Source organism: Danio rerio, chromosome 19 (assembly GCF_049306965.1).
Source record: "Danio rerio strain Tuebingen ecotype United States chromosome 19, GRCz12tu, whole genome shotgun sequence".
Taxonomy (NCBI): Eukaryota; Metazoa; Chordata; class Actinopteri; order Cypriniformes; family Danionidae; genus Danio; species Danio rerio.
In genome coordinates this window covers 10,551,766-10,566,811 of record NC_133194.1, presented here as the reverse complement: position 1 = coordinate 10,566,811, position 15,046 = coordinate 10,551,766, and the positions used below count along the sequence as shown (strand labels likewise).

General features: G+C 33.4%; 1 protein-coding gene and 1 long non-coding RNA gene across 8 annotated transcripts in view; one reads left to right on the top strand and one right to left on the bottom strand.

Moving 5' to 3' along the window:
* Positions 1–3,585, bottom strand: part of LOC141379016 (uncharacterized) — a 32,101-nt gene extending 28,516 nt beyond the window's left edge. For 3 of the 6 annotated variants that reach the window (XR_012394917.1, XR_012394921.1, XR_012394919.1), the window contains exons 1-3: positions 3,541–3,585; positions 3,389–3,419; positions 2,869–2,992 (exon numbers count right to left, since the gene is read on the bottom strand). This is a non-coding gene — a long non-coding RNA (uncharacterized lncRNA). Of the gene's footprint in view, positions 1–2,868; positions 2,993–3,178; positions 3,290–3,388; positions 3,420–3,540 lie in introns of those variants that run through there. The other 3 variants (XR_012394918.1, XR_012394920.1, XR_012394922.1) reach the window with 2 other exon arrangements.
* vamp1a (vesicle associated membrane protein 1a) lies at positions 2,446–15,035 on the top strand. 2 transcript variants are annotated; one of them, XM_005159424.6, is made up of 6 exons: positions 2,446–2,751; positions 2,990–3,005; positions 4,220–4,349; positions 4,776–4,934; positions 12,524–12,575; positions 13,586–15,035. In XM_005159424.6, coding segments are annotated over exons 2-6 (360 nt in total). In that variant the 5' UTR covers positions 2,446–2,751; positions 2,990–3,003; the 3' UTR covers positions 13,603–15,035. The 2 variants fall into 2 exon arrangements, with proteins under 2 accessions (XP_005159481.1, NP_998563.1); NM_213398.1 differs by lacking the exon at positions 2,446–2,751 and having other exon boundaries at positions 2,971–3,005; positions 13,586–13,834.
* Positions 15,036–15,046: the final 11 nt, after the last annotated feature.

Here is a 15,046-nt window from a genome sequence, read left to right as displayed (position 1 = left end):
GACATTCTGGCTTTGAGGTGACAGTGCTAACCACTGAACCACTGTGTCGCCGGTATGTTTTTCAGTAAAACTCATAATTTGTTTATGATATGCATCATTCAGATTTCTTTAATGTACACATACGGAATATTTGGAATTTAACAGTGAATTGGTCTTATAGGATCATTAACGTGAAATGCTACAGGATTGTTTAAAATGGTAACTTTCCATAAGCCGCTTCTGTAACTTCTCGATTTTCCATGGATTGGAATTTTCATTTTTCTGAGGGGAAAATATAGCATAAATTTTGATTTAAAGAAGACATTCAGATAATATACTTACTATGCACAAATGGCACAAGAATATTTGAAAAAGTTTGTTTTTAAATTTGTAAGAATTTATAAATACTCATAATTTTGTCTTTGTGTGTGTGTGTGTGTGTGTGTGTGTGTGTCCGCGCATGTGTGTCCTTTCAAGTATATTTAGAACAAAAATTATTTTATGAAATGTTACATACTTATACTTTGACATCATTATAAAATTTGTCATAATATCTATACTGGTGATGTATATAGATCAGAGATGCCCAAAGTAGGGCCCGTGGGCCAAAGGTGGCAAATGGTAACTTAAAATTTAGCCTACCATTCTATCTGAGAAGAGAGATGGAAATGATGGGGGTGGTCTAGAGACTGTAATTTTAAACTTAATGTAACTTTTTGCTTGTTTGTTTTATTATTAAGCTAATTGAAATGAAATGTTTCACATACTAATCAAGGCAAAGGCAGATCCTGCTTGACTAGTGAATTCAGCACTAGTGAACTCCACTATGTTATAAATGTGATTTATGTTTTTATTGCAAAACATATATATTTTTAAATGTTATATTGCATTAGATAATATGATTTAAAGTAATGTTTTCTATTTACTTTTAAATCTTATGAAATAAAAATGGAAATTACCCATAGCAACTTTGTTGTCATTTAGTTTGGTATATTTTGGCCCACAACTCTTAATGGTATTTGGTTTTTGGCCCTTTACACAAAAAGGTTTGGGCTCCACTGAGATGGTCAAAATAAATCTGTTTCATCACACTGACCATGCAACATTTTATTTTTGCTAAATTTATCTGACAGTTTTACTTGCATTATATACTATATATATGTATGTATTTATACTTTATGTATATACAATAACTCATATCCTTCAGATATAATTCTAATATGCTGATTCAGTGCTGGGCGAAGCAGTGGCGCAGTAGGTAGTGCTGTCCCTGGTTCGAGCCTCGGCTCAGTTGGTGTTTGTGTGTGGAGTTTGCATGTTCTCCCTGCGTCCGCGTGGGTTTCCTCAGGGTGCTCCGGTTTCCCCCCCAGTCCAAAGACATGCGGTACAGGTGAATTGGGTAGGCTAAATTGTCCGTAGTGTATAAGTGTGTGTGTGTGAGAATGTGTGTGTGTGGATGTTTCCCAGAGATGGGTTGCGGCTGGAAGGGCATCCGCTGCGTAAAAGTTGGTGGTTCATTCCGCTGTGGCGACCCCGGATTAATAAAGGAACTAAGCCAACAAGAAAATGAATGAATGAATAATTTAGTGCTCATGAAACATTTTTTTTTTATTGATATCAGTGTTTCACCTCAAATATTGCTGTTTGTTTACATCATTAGTCTAATATTTTATAAAGACTATATTTAAGCATTGTTCATGATTTTCCAAAATCCTCAATCTAGAAATGACACCCTAGCCTAAACTCAAAAATGAATCTGCTACCGGATAAGAACACTGCATTGTCTTGACTGTTCTAGAATCGTTTTTAACAACTCATTAAATTTGTTGACTGTCTGAGTCACAGTTTTGCCATTAGTGGTGGTCAGCTCTTTGGCCATAGTTTGGGCGCAGGGCCGAATATTTCTCTCATTGATTGGTGCTGTGAGCTCAGCAGTCATTACAGTGATGCTGTTACCACAGCGACCGAACTGTCTGTAGCACTTTGCTGAGCTTTGTTATTGGCTGCGCTGCTTCCGTTTACTGCTTATGCAGCCAAAACCACACTAATGCTCACCTATATGTCTGACTAAAAGGTTTCACTGTTTAGCAATAATGTTGCAGGATTATTTAACCATACTGCAGATAGAATGGAGATTTGCTTTTGCGTGCCACTATAGAAGCCTATGAACACATGCATTGCACAAGTAGTTTAAATATGATCAGATTGTGTATCTGAGGTGATTACTATATGATGGTTAGCTACACCCATTTTCAGTGCCTCTCCTCCCTTTCTTACTGTTAAAATCCCAGGCCTGTGAGGGGGGTTGGAAGTGTAGCTACATTGTGCTGAACCACCGCAGTGCTGTCCCGTTAACGTTACCGCGAGGGGCGGGAGCGGTGTGTGAATGTAAGAGAGAGAGACTCACTGAAAGTGATCGTGATCTTTCTCTCTCTCTCATCCCCTCCCCTTCTCTCTCACTCAGGCATACATACACTTTCATGCGGACACGAGAGGACTATTATTTTTTCCGTCCAGGTCGTTTAAATCTATTCTAGAGACGCATTTATCATGCTAGTGTTTCTTGGTTTACTGCTATTTCCAACAGCCTAACAAAAGTTGAAGCCTGTCATTTTAATTAAGTCGTCACTTGACTGCGTATATATTTTTCCCAATACCTGTTCTCAGGAGGATACATTTATAGTTTTTCGCCTCCTGTGTGAAAACTGAAGGCTTTTCTTACCGAAGACTGGGATTGGTGTTTCGAGGCTTTATTCGCCTGAGGCTCTTTCGGTAATGCAGCACTTTTTTGTGATGACGCGGTCTAGACATCTTTACCATCCTCGGGGGAATGTCGTTTACTGCATTGATATAGAGTTGATTATGAGGAATACTTTGTGCTTTTTCTACCTGCTGTGTGCTTTTGTCGTCAATGTAGGAAGTTTGGCTGTTGACTACTAATCCTCTCTCTCTCTCTCTCGTCCTCTCTCTTTTTTCTGCATCCTCGGTGACGACGGTCTGTTCTATAAAGCACCTGCCAACAAAATGTAAGTAGGCCTACTCTTTATTTATACTACACAAATACAAAATGTTCTAACAAATACGTCAATGTACTAAAAAAGGGAAAAAAAACTCTTTATTAATTCAGTATTTATAATCAGTTCAATGCCTGAGATGTCTCGATATAAGCGTTGGGATAAGATACTAAATGACAACTTACTGTGTTTTTCGTATTGTGTTAAGCAATAACAGCGTTCGGGTTGCTTGGAATAGAGTTAACCAAAAGCGCCGCAAAATCTAGGTTTTAAAGCTGATACATCATAATTTAAGTAGACTTTAGTGTCCTGCTCCATCTATCGGAATTGAAATGGAACTACATCGAAGATTAAGTTATATTAAATCATGGCGGTAGGGCCTACATAAAACTTACCTAGATTGAATAGTCCGATTTATTCGATGCCCTTCAGTCAATTCGCCACATAAACAGTTGGTTATCATGAAAGTACATTTTAACGAACTTCACTACGTATTTTAACAAAACACGTATGTTTAATCTTGTGTTTTTTATATATTTCCATCTACCTCAATTCTAACCGATGTGCTCACTTAACAAATTGCAGTTGCTATGGTTATTTATCAAGGCGAAGGCGCGAAATCCTTCTTAAGTTTAAATGGAAACGTTTGTTAAGGCTAGTTTGTACATTTAAAACAACACAGCTTTGGTTTAATTTTGACTAAAGCTTTATTAAACCCCTCACACCATTTTATGCTAGCTCCGAAAAAGCTTATAATAGCCTACAATTTGAGATTTCTTAACATTTATCATAGTTCTACTACAGATTAAGAAAAAAGTTAAACTATGCTAACCATACAATAACAGTTGTTTCATTACACTAGCCATTGTTTAACCATGGTTTTGTACACAATATGTCACTAGGCCTAAATGATAACCAGTCCTCCAAACGACCATGGTTACTACACTTTTACTAGTTATAATAACACCAATGTTAATTTTCAAAGGGTTTAAATGTGACGTAAGTGTATGCAGTACAAAAAACCTTGCAAATGTCTTATAATACATCTATTAGATTCCTTAATGAGCTTTTGCATCATGGCCTGCTGAATCAGGCCTGATTCAGCATAATTTATTTACATTAAGGACACAAATTGCTATTACAACCAAAAAAATCTAAAACAACAAGAAAGGACTTTTGAGGAACTCCAAAATATGCCTTCGTAACCCCTTTCTGTCTTCCCTCAGGTCTGCCCCAGATGCTGCCGCAAGCCCTGGAGCCCCAGGAGCCCCAGAGGGTGAGGGAGGCGCGCCAGCCCAACCTCCAAACCTCACTAGCAACCGCCGTCTCCAGCAGACACAGGCCCAAGTGGATGAGGTGAATATTAATATTATCTCATAAGCTGGACAAGGTAAATCTTGACTTCAGAGAAGAGTAAACTAAGGAAATTATTGAGTATTTTGCCATTAAGTATGGCCAAATCTACTACATAAACCACGTATATATAGTTATATATAGTTATAGTTTACATCATTTGATGTTGAACGTGATTTAGTCAAAGTTTTTTTATATGATTGTGGGTCAGTTAAGAGCAAGATAACATTTGCCGGACCTTGATGGACTTTCTTGGAGGTATAAAAATTTAATGCAGTCAAACATTAAGGTGCAGGCCAGGCTCCTATACAATATTCATGCTTTATTGTTGTCTGCATTTTCCATTCAAAGTGACTTTCAGATTCACATTTACTCTCTCACTGAGGCATTTCTGCGATGTCATGTTGCTGTGTTTTCTGAATGTCTCAGGTGGTTGACATCATGCGTGTGAATGTGGACAAGGTTCTGGAAAGAGATCAGAAGCTGTCAGAATTGGACGACCGGGCAGACGCACTGCAGGCCGGAGCATCACAGTTTGAGAGCAGCGCTGCCAAGCTAAAAAACAAGTACTGGTGGAAGAACATGAAGGTGCGCTCTGGGAAATTTAGTACAGTTTGGTGGGAGAGTCTGGGTTGTTTATTTACATCTAGAATCCATTGCTGGAATAAAGCAATAGAAACTATTTTTGGTTAGAAATTGCGAGAAAGTCACACAGAAGTAATACACTGAATTAAACAAGACATTTTGAAGTACACAGTAAAAAATGATTGCTGCATACATATTTTTAACGGGCTCTATGCACAGCTAGAGTTTTAAAGCCAACAATAAAAGTCCGGACGGTGAAAGCTTAATCTGGCTATTTTCAATTTCACATGGTTGATTTTACAGCATTGATGTTTGTAATGTAATTGCAGTACATTCAGTTAATAAGACGTAAGTATTCGTTTAGTTGTTCAAGCGTAAAACGAGATAAAAGACGTGTATACGCTAGCACCGTCAGTAGCAACAGGCTAGCGCAGAAATTCAGTTGGAAATACTGGGGTAAAATAAACTGTCATATTTTAAAGACATGGCGGAGGGAAATGGAATTTAATGCGGTGCTTCATGTCCGATGTAAGACCCAGTTTATATAGTATATCTAACAGCAGTGAAGATCACTGATTTTGAAAGAAATCAGATCTTAAACGTGACAATTTTGTAATAGAAAGACAGTCCACCGGAAGCCCTTGGGCTGAAAATTAAAAGTCTGTGTGCATGTAGCCCATCGAATTCAATTAACTTTTTAGTCATATCAACTTACATCAGTCACACTGACTAAAATATTAAGTTAAATGTTGTATAACTGAACAAAATTAAGTTGGAACCTGATTAGCTGATTAAAATGAGTTAAAAAGTTTTAAAATGAGTTAAAACATTTTGAAATCATATATTTTTTTAGTTTAGAAAGACTGAAGTAGCATTTTCTTTTAAAATGCAATACAACACTCAAAAATACAAATTTACATTCAAAACTAGAATTTAATCGACACATTTAGCAATTATATTTTTAATATAAATTAGCTGTAAAATCATTCTTTGATTAAACACAATCACACTCATTTTAATGCACCAAAATACTACAAATGTTTAAATTACTAAATAGTGGAATAAGGAAAAGGATTTACACTGAAATTTTATATTTTAGCTCCCTTAATAATACAATACTAATTATAAAATTTTAAAAATATATTCCTTAATTTAAAAAAAACAATACTTATCAATGGTATTTACTAAAAGATAAAACTAAAAAATTAAAAATCTATAAATGTTTAAAAATCAACCTTACTTATTTCAATAATTTATCTTTTGGATTTGCAATCAGAATTTTTTCTCGACACATTTCTGATCATAATAGTTTTAATAACTCATTTTTTAATAACTGAATTATTTTATCTTTGCCATGATGGCAGTAAATTATATTTTACTAGATATTCTTCAAGACACTTCTATTTAGCTTAAAGTGACATTTAAAGGCTTAACTAGGTTAATTAGGGTAATTAGGCAGGTTATTGTATAACAATGGTTTGTTCTGTAGACTATCGAAAAAATATATAGCTTAAAGGGGCTAATAATAGTGACCTTAAAATGGCGTTTAAAAAATTTAAAACTGCTTTTATTCTCGCCGAAATAAAACAAATAAGACTTTCTCCAGAAGAAAAAATGTTACCAGACATACTGTGAAAATTTCTTGATCTGTTAAACTGCATTTCGGAAATATTTAAACAAGAAAAACAAATTAAAAGAGTGTTTAATAATTCTGATTGCAACTATAAAGTTTCAAAAAAATAAGTTGATAGTTTACACAGTTGGTGTTTCAATATTGGCAGCAGTAAAGATGGCCGGGCAGAGCTGACTCAACGCTAAAGCAGAAGCCGTCTCATTTGGATATAACCTGAATGCAACCCAGCCTATAAGTCACGCCGCTGGCCAGCGTTTCAGATATATTACGCAAGTTGCAGTTGTGACGCAAGCTTAGGTACTGCAGTATCAGAATGAGTCCGGCCAATCCTGAAACAGTTTACATCTGTAGACAGTAAGCATCTTGCTTAGAAATTTCCATTTAATTCCATCTATAAATAGAAAGAGCTTTCTGGAGCATGCCACAGATAAAAACTCATCCACTGTAGTGAATATAAACATTTTCTTTATAACCATCATTTGTTCCATAGTAGGATAAATGTTTAGTTTAAAATGGAGTGGTGTTTGAGATAATATACATTCCAAAAAATTTTTTTTTTTTTTTTTGGGGGGGGACAACTTAATTGTTTTATGTTCAATCCATTTAAATTTGCAAAAACTAATACGTTATTTTAAACCTTCATGTGACCCCAACACAAATCAATTGTGTGTGGAACCCAGCATTTTTTACAGTGTAGAAATAAATACTTCTAATATATGCATTGTGATTCTAAACACATTGTTTACTTAACTTAATGAATTCCTTTTCATTATTAAGAACAATGTCTTGTTTGAAATGGAGAGGAGATTCAGATGTGAAGTGTTGGGTCTGTCTGTTTTTGGAGCATAACATGGATCTTAATGCAGCATTTGTAGTCAATTTAAATATATGTGAATTATAAACATGTAATTTGCATATCAATTCAGTTTATTCCTATAGTTCCTGTTTATTCCCGAGTAGCAGAAATGTTTTTTTTTTTTTTTAATGAAATGATAAAGAAGCTCTTCCATTTGGACCTCAGTTTTTTGAAGCGTCACACAGATATAAATGTAGTGAATCTAGGATATTTTTTACTATAATTATAAACATAATTTTAGTGATCATTTCCCTTTTCCGTAATAGGGCAAATGTTTAGTTTGAAATGAAGAGGCACTTTCAAAGTGTTGCGTTAGATAATAGTTAGGCTCAATTGCAGGAAAAAAAACACATTTACTTAAAGGGAGAGTTCACCCGCAGTCTCCCGCATTTATTTCTAGATTTTTATGAATTTTTTTTGTTTGTTGAACACAAAACAAGATATTCCGAAAAAAGCAGCCATTAGCTGTTTCCATCCAAAGATGCAAATTAGATGTTCACTATCTCACTGCAATTCGTAACTTTTTAATTTATTGGCTAATTTCTTTGAATTAGTATGATCTCATTTGTACAATTTAGTACGTTTTTCTTATCCCCATTGACAGTGTAGTTTAGGGGTGGGGTTTCCTTCTAAAGATGAGAATTAGATGTATGGGCAAGACTGGAATATTGCGTAAAACATTTGCAAATAAAGCACCATTTATAGCCAATTAGACAAAGAGAACAAAAATATCACTTCCTGATAAACCAACGGTATTTCATGGCAATTCATAACTTTTAGTGGCTAATTCGTTTGAATTTGTACAATCTCATTTGTACAATTTAGTGTGATTTGCTTATCCTCCAGTGAGGGGTTGGGTTTGGTGCCACGCCTCCTTTTAAAAATCGTACATTTTCGCATGACTGAACTCGAATTGGTATGAATTAGCCACTAAACTGACAACATGTAAAATAGTTACGTTTCCTCGTGAGATCAGGCCGGATAAATTTGTGCCGAATATCTAAATGAAAAATGCAATTTGTTTTGGTTAGAGAAGCAACTGTGGGACTTTATTCTTATTTAATTAATGACTTGTGTATCAGAAGATGTAACGTAATAAACGATGCTTTTGGGGACTAAAGACTACTCTTTGGGAGCACAGATGCTCAAAACAGTTCTTGAGGTAATAATAATGAAACTTTGATGAGACTTTGGCTGAGGGGTTTTAGACTGACCAAAACAACATTTCAAATGTTTTACAATGTGGTGAGTCTGCTTGTTTGTCCATTAATGCCGTCAATTTTTGTTATCACATGATCTGTTCAAATAAAATCGAAGAATGATGGAAAAAAAAACAGCCATTAGCTATGTTTCCATCCAAAGATGCGAATAAGATTTTGACTATCTCACTGCAATTCAAAACTTTTTTTTATTTAGTGTGTAATTTCTATGAAGTAGTACAATCGCATTTGTACAATTTAGTAGAATTTTTTTATCCCCATTGACAGTTGAGTTTAGGGGTGGAGTTTAGATGTATGCGCAAAACTGGACTAATACGTGAAACATTTGCGTATAAAGCACCATTTCCAGCCAATGAGAGAAAGAGATTAAAAGCATTACTTCTTGATAAACCGACGATGTTTCATGGCAATTCGTAACTTTTTGATTCAGTGGCTAATTCATATGAATTTGTACAATCTAATTTGTACAATTTAGTATGATTTGTTTATACTCCTATGAGGGTTGGGTTTAGGGGTGGGGTTTGGTGCCACGGCTCCTTTTAAAAATCTTGCATATTGCCCGACTGAACTCTAATCCTTATGAAATTGGCACTAAACTGACAAAATGTAAAATAGTTACGTTTCCAAGATCAGACTGGACAAATGGAAAACGGAGTTTGTTGTGGTAGGAGAAGCAACTACAGGACTTTTTTTCTCATTTAATAAATTACTTGTTTATCAGAAGACGTAATTCAATAAACGTTAACTTTCAGTTGGAGACTGCTCTTTGGGAGGGCAAATGCTCAAGACAGTTCAGGAGGTAGTAACAACGAAACACTTTGATGACGGACTTTGGCTGAGGGGTTTTAGAATGACCGAAACAACATTTCAAACATATTACAAATTTTATCATATTATCTGTTTAAATAAAATCACATGACCTTTTTAATGTGCATGCTGGAATTTATTCAGTAAACGCGTTTCCATCATAGTTTATGCATATTTTTCTTATTGGTTAAAAACTTTGTATATAATATAATACTTTTTTTTAAGTACTAATGCACATTTTCAAAATGTAGGCAGAACTTGCCACTTCCATTAAAGAAAAGTTTTATTGCGATATTTCAAAATGCGTGTAAAAATATGTGGATGGAAAAAGTCACCATTGATTTTCATAGTAGGAACAAAAATTCTTTGGATGACAATGACTAATTTTTTTCAGATATTCTTCAGTATATCTAACTTTGTGTTAAACAGAGGAAACTCAAACTGAAGTACATAATGGGGGATGATTTTATTTTTGTGTGGTTTATCAGTTAATCTTTTTCCTCAGTAAGAGAAACATCTTGCTTGTGATGGAGAACCACCTCACATGTTTTGCATTGGTTTGTCTGGGCCGTGGACAGCCTCACTTTACATATTAGATTTTTATCTCTCCATCCAACGATCTGTCAATCCCCTCGCTCTGGATTTATAAGCTCCCCCTCGTTCACCTCCCCTCCAGACAGCATAAATTTATTAGTCCCCTCTGCCACCCCCCCTACACCACCCAGATGGCCTAACAGCTGCCCGTCCCGTCCAGCAGTGAGCGCTGTGGGGGAGGGGAAGGGGCTTCTAGTTGCAATCTGGATTACAGCATCTCCGGATTAAAACCCAGATGTGATTTGTGATGTAACTCGCATTAATCTGCACCCGTTCACTCCTCCCTTTCCTCCATCTTTCTCTTTTCCATTACACTTTCCTATTATACATGTGCAGATTGTTCCTTTCCAGATTTCTTACATTTTAACTCTTATTCAAGGATTTACTCAAGTTTTATGATGGTACATTCGCATTAATTTGTCGTAAATATGTTTTTATTACCCAATTTATGCTTGTGGATAAATAAAATGATAAATGAAAAGTGAAAATACATCATGTAGAGTTATTTTGAGGTCAAGAAAGCTGCGCATGTTATAATTATAAACATGAATTAATTGTTTATTTAGTGTCATTAGTTTATATTTACACCATTTACAAGAGTATTTCTTGTATGTAAAGTATGTTTTGGAATTAAGAGATCGTTTAAAAATGACTATAATTAATGGAAGAAAATAGTAGATGTTAACCTGAAAAGGGGATTGTTTTAACCCTTTAACTGCCTTCTCTACTAAATGGTTGACCATATTTTGACTGTTTTAAATACTGGTTTACACACACAGCATTGTTGGTTTATGAAAAAATCAATCAAACATAATCCTGTTGCACTGGTACTCTTGATTTTAGGTTTTATTGTAAAAAAAAAAAGACACTTCAAAAAAAAAATTATTTAGTATTGAGAAATGTTTTATTTTGATTATTTCATAAATAAATTGGTCTTTACACTTCATATTTTCAGATTTTTCATAGTATATGTATTTATTCCGGAACTTTTACCATAAACCGACCTATCAACCATTTGGTAAAGGTTGATATTTTAGAAATTATGAGATGTGTTGAAAAAGTGCATTAAGTGTGTTGAATAGGAGTTAAGAAATGCAATCCAAACATTTCTTTTTCTTGGTGGCGGTTAAAATTTATTTTTTTATTAAAATAAAAAAGTAAGAAATTAAACATTTTGGAGATACTAAAAGCGTAATTGGCTTTTTATGTTCATTCATTCATTCATTTTCTTGTCGGCTTAGTCCCTTTATTAATCCGGGGTCTTTTTTTTTTTGTTTTTTGGACTTTAATCGTTTTTTTTTTGCCAACTTTTTTAAGCTTTAGTGATATATTGTTACAATATCTTGAATTAAATAATTTGACACCCTACATATTCAGTTTATTATTAATATTTTATTTAGTTTTAGTTAGTTTTACTACTAATAATAATTATTTTATTTATAAATAGCTACATGCACACCAACCAAATAAAAAAAATCTTGCAACAGATCTAGAAAAAAACTAAATGAGTCTTACAGCATTATTTTTTACACATCTGTATATAAAATACAGATGTGTAATTATGCCCCGTATACAGGCATAATTATTAGCCCCTTTAAGCTATATATTTTTGTATAGAACAAACCAACATTATACAATAACTTTCCTAATTACCGTCTAAGTACTGTCATCATGGCAAAGATAAAAAAAATCAGTTATTAGAAATGAGTTATTAAAACTATTATGTTTAGAAATGTGCAGAAAAACATTTCTTTTAAACAGTAAAATGGGGAAAAAGATAAACGCGAAAAAATAAACAATGGGGCTAATAATTCTGACTTCAACTGTATGTGTGTGTAGTTGAAGTCAGAATTATTAGCCCCCTGGTTTATTTTTTTCCCTAATTTCTGTTTAACAGAGAGATTTTCTAATCATAATAGTTTTAATTACTCTTTTCTAATAACTGATTTATTTTATCTTTGCCATGATGACAGTAAATTATATTTTATTAGATATATTTCAAGACACTTCTATTTAGCTAAAAGTGACATTTAAAGGCTTAACTAGGTTAATTATGTTAACTAGGCAGATTAGGGTACTTAGGCAAGTTATTGTATAATGATGGTTTGTTCTGTAGACTATCGAAAAAATATAGCTTAAAGGGGCTAATAATACTGAGCTTAATTTTTTTTATTAAAAACTTATTTTATTCTAGTTGAAACAAAACAAATAAGACTTTCTTCAGAAGAAAAAATATTATCAGACATATATATTTATATATATATATATATATATATATATATATATATATATATATATATATAATTATTATATTATATATATATATATATATAATAGATATTTTTTCTTATTTATCAGACAATTTATATTCTTATTTAGCTTTTTTTTGCACAGAATTAAATATTTTCTTTTCATGTAACTATTTTCACCATTGTGTAGTGGTGAATAATATAAATAATATAATTTTCTTTTTCTTCCACAGATGATGATAATAATGGGAATAATGGGGATCATCTTGTTGGGTATTGCTTTCAGTAAGTAGAAATTGCCATATAATTTCACAAATGCTAATTGCCGTACATAGTATTATTTATTGTTGTTATATTCCTACATGTTTTGCCATCTAGCATTTTGATCTGAAATCAAGAGTTCATTTTGGGCATAAGAGGTCATTTATGTAACGATATTAATAAGTATAAGATATTAAAAAGCCAATGTTTTATCGTAGCTGCTTCCAGTAAATGCTTAAATACACACACACACACATATATATATATATATATATATATATATATATATATATATATATATATATATATATATATATATATATATATATAAATATATATATATATATATATATATATATATATATATATATATATATATATATATATATATATATACATATACATACATACATACATACAGTATATACATAAGTACAGTGCTCTGCATATATAAGTACACCCCTCACAAATCACTTTTCAATTCACATTTATATTATAAATATTATATTTGTGCATATACATTAGATTAGTCAGTACTGAAGCCAAATCTAGAGCTCATCTTACAAAATCACTTACGATATGGGTCTAAAAACTAGTACAGCCAAATCTATGTTGGAGAAAAATATTAAATACAAATAAAAGTTGTAAATAAAAATCAAGCAGCAAAAAAATTAACATTTTTTAGTAGGTTTTTTTTCCAATATTTTGCTTGAATTTAGTTTTCAATTTCTAAATATGTTTGCTGACTAAAATATTATTTTAATAAATATGTCAGTTTAATAAATCTGTTTTGTTTAAATGCACCAAAATACATTGCCTTTATTCACTGAGAAATGGATACAAATATTAATTTTCAAAATGGGGTGTACACAATTTTATGCTGAGCACTGTATAATAGATTAAAGAATATCAACTCTAATCGAGAATATCGATTTCTAAATTAAACGTAAAGCTCCAATATATTTCAGAATCAGCCTCGACTGACTCATTTCAGTCAATAATTCAGTGTTTTTTCATCTTTTTCCCTCCAACAGTGTACTTCTACTACTGAGCCTCTGGTGGGACACACAAGGACAGGCGATGTTGGCTTTGTGTGAACTCCACCCCTCCTTCTCTCCCCACCAATGCCTTTCATTGAATCCACAGTGTGTGTGCGAATGCGTGTGAGTGCAGTCATTGACGCAGTGCCTCTCCCTCCCTTTGTCTGTCACTGCATTTCTTTGTACCTTTCTTGAGTGCTTTGCAACAGTGCCCGAGCTTTACTCAACAAAAAAAAAAAAAAATTGGTTAGGAATATCTGTGTGGTTTTAGTTTGGAGAATGTGTTGGTCCTTTTCAGGGGCCCCCAAAAAATAAATAAACAAAAAAAAAGGGTGATGCAATAATATAGATTTGTAGCGCTGGTCCGAATGAGCCCATGATTAACTAGAGGAAACGCAAAGATTAAGTTTAGGATCAAGTCATACATCTATGCACAGAAGCCAAAGTGTTTTACCCAGAAACGGCCTATGGTTCCATTCGGAAAAATAAATAAAAGAGTAAATATTATTACTCTGGTATTTTTGGAGGATAATGTATTGCCGTCATCCTTATAGATTCCTAACTCGATTTCCTTTCTCGTTTATAAACAAAGCTAAATGATTTCTTTCCGTAATGTTGACATCTGGATGGTACATTTTATAATTCGTTTGACATTTTAAAGATGTTGCACTCGATTTAAAGGATATTTGATTATGAATGGTCTCTTTTAAGCATAGCAGAAGACTAATGGAGGTGGAAAGAAAGTAAATAAAATGGTGTAAACAAAGTATTTTCTTCTATATTTGATTTTATATTTTCCCATGTGACAGTACGGTCACCAATGCAATTCTATACAGATGTATTTCAAGCTAAATAAAAGCTTGATAAATAAAAGTGTACAACTAGTGTTGTTATACCCGAACACCTCCTGACGTTACCATTTAGAATGAACTACTGATATGCAAACTGAAGGATAACGTGACTCAATGTATATATCATTTAGGATTCAGTGTGGGACTTACCCAGCACTGGAAATGACATCGTTCAGGGATGATCCTCTGCATGTGTTTGTGTGAAACCTACATGGGCACTTTAACCACCTTCGTAAATAGTGATTGTACGATTTTCTGTTGTTGTTGTTGGGGTATTAAGGACATATTGTCCAACACCTGAAATTTTGCTGTTATTGGTGTAACATTTTAATGCAAGCTCGTCATGTGTGAATAACATCCCCGTCATTAAGCATTAACCCAAATTGCAGGGCAGCGAATGTCTTTCCTTCATTAAAAAAAAAAGATCCTGAATTCATTGTGTTTTATGCAACCCGTTCCATTTGTAAATATGTGCTGCAGAGATAAACAACAGATCCTTCGCATTTGGAGCCAAGCTGCTAACTTGTGGTTTATTTGAAAGCATGTCTGCTTGCCCACCATGTGCTGATTCTAATAAAGTGCTGATGCTGTTATTCGCTCCTCC

Coding starts and splice junctions, on each gene's coding strand:
- vamp1a (XM_005159424.6), top strand. Junction 4,350..4,775: donor CACAGGCCCAAGTGGATGAG/GTGAATATTAAT, acceptor TGAATGTCTCAG/GTGGTTGACATCATGCGTGT. Junction 4,935..12,523: donor ACTGGTGGAAGAACATGAAG/GTGCGCTCTGGG, acceptor TTTCTTCCACAG/ATGATGATAATAATGGGAAT.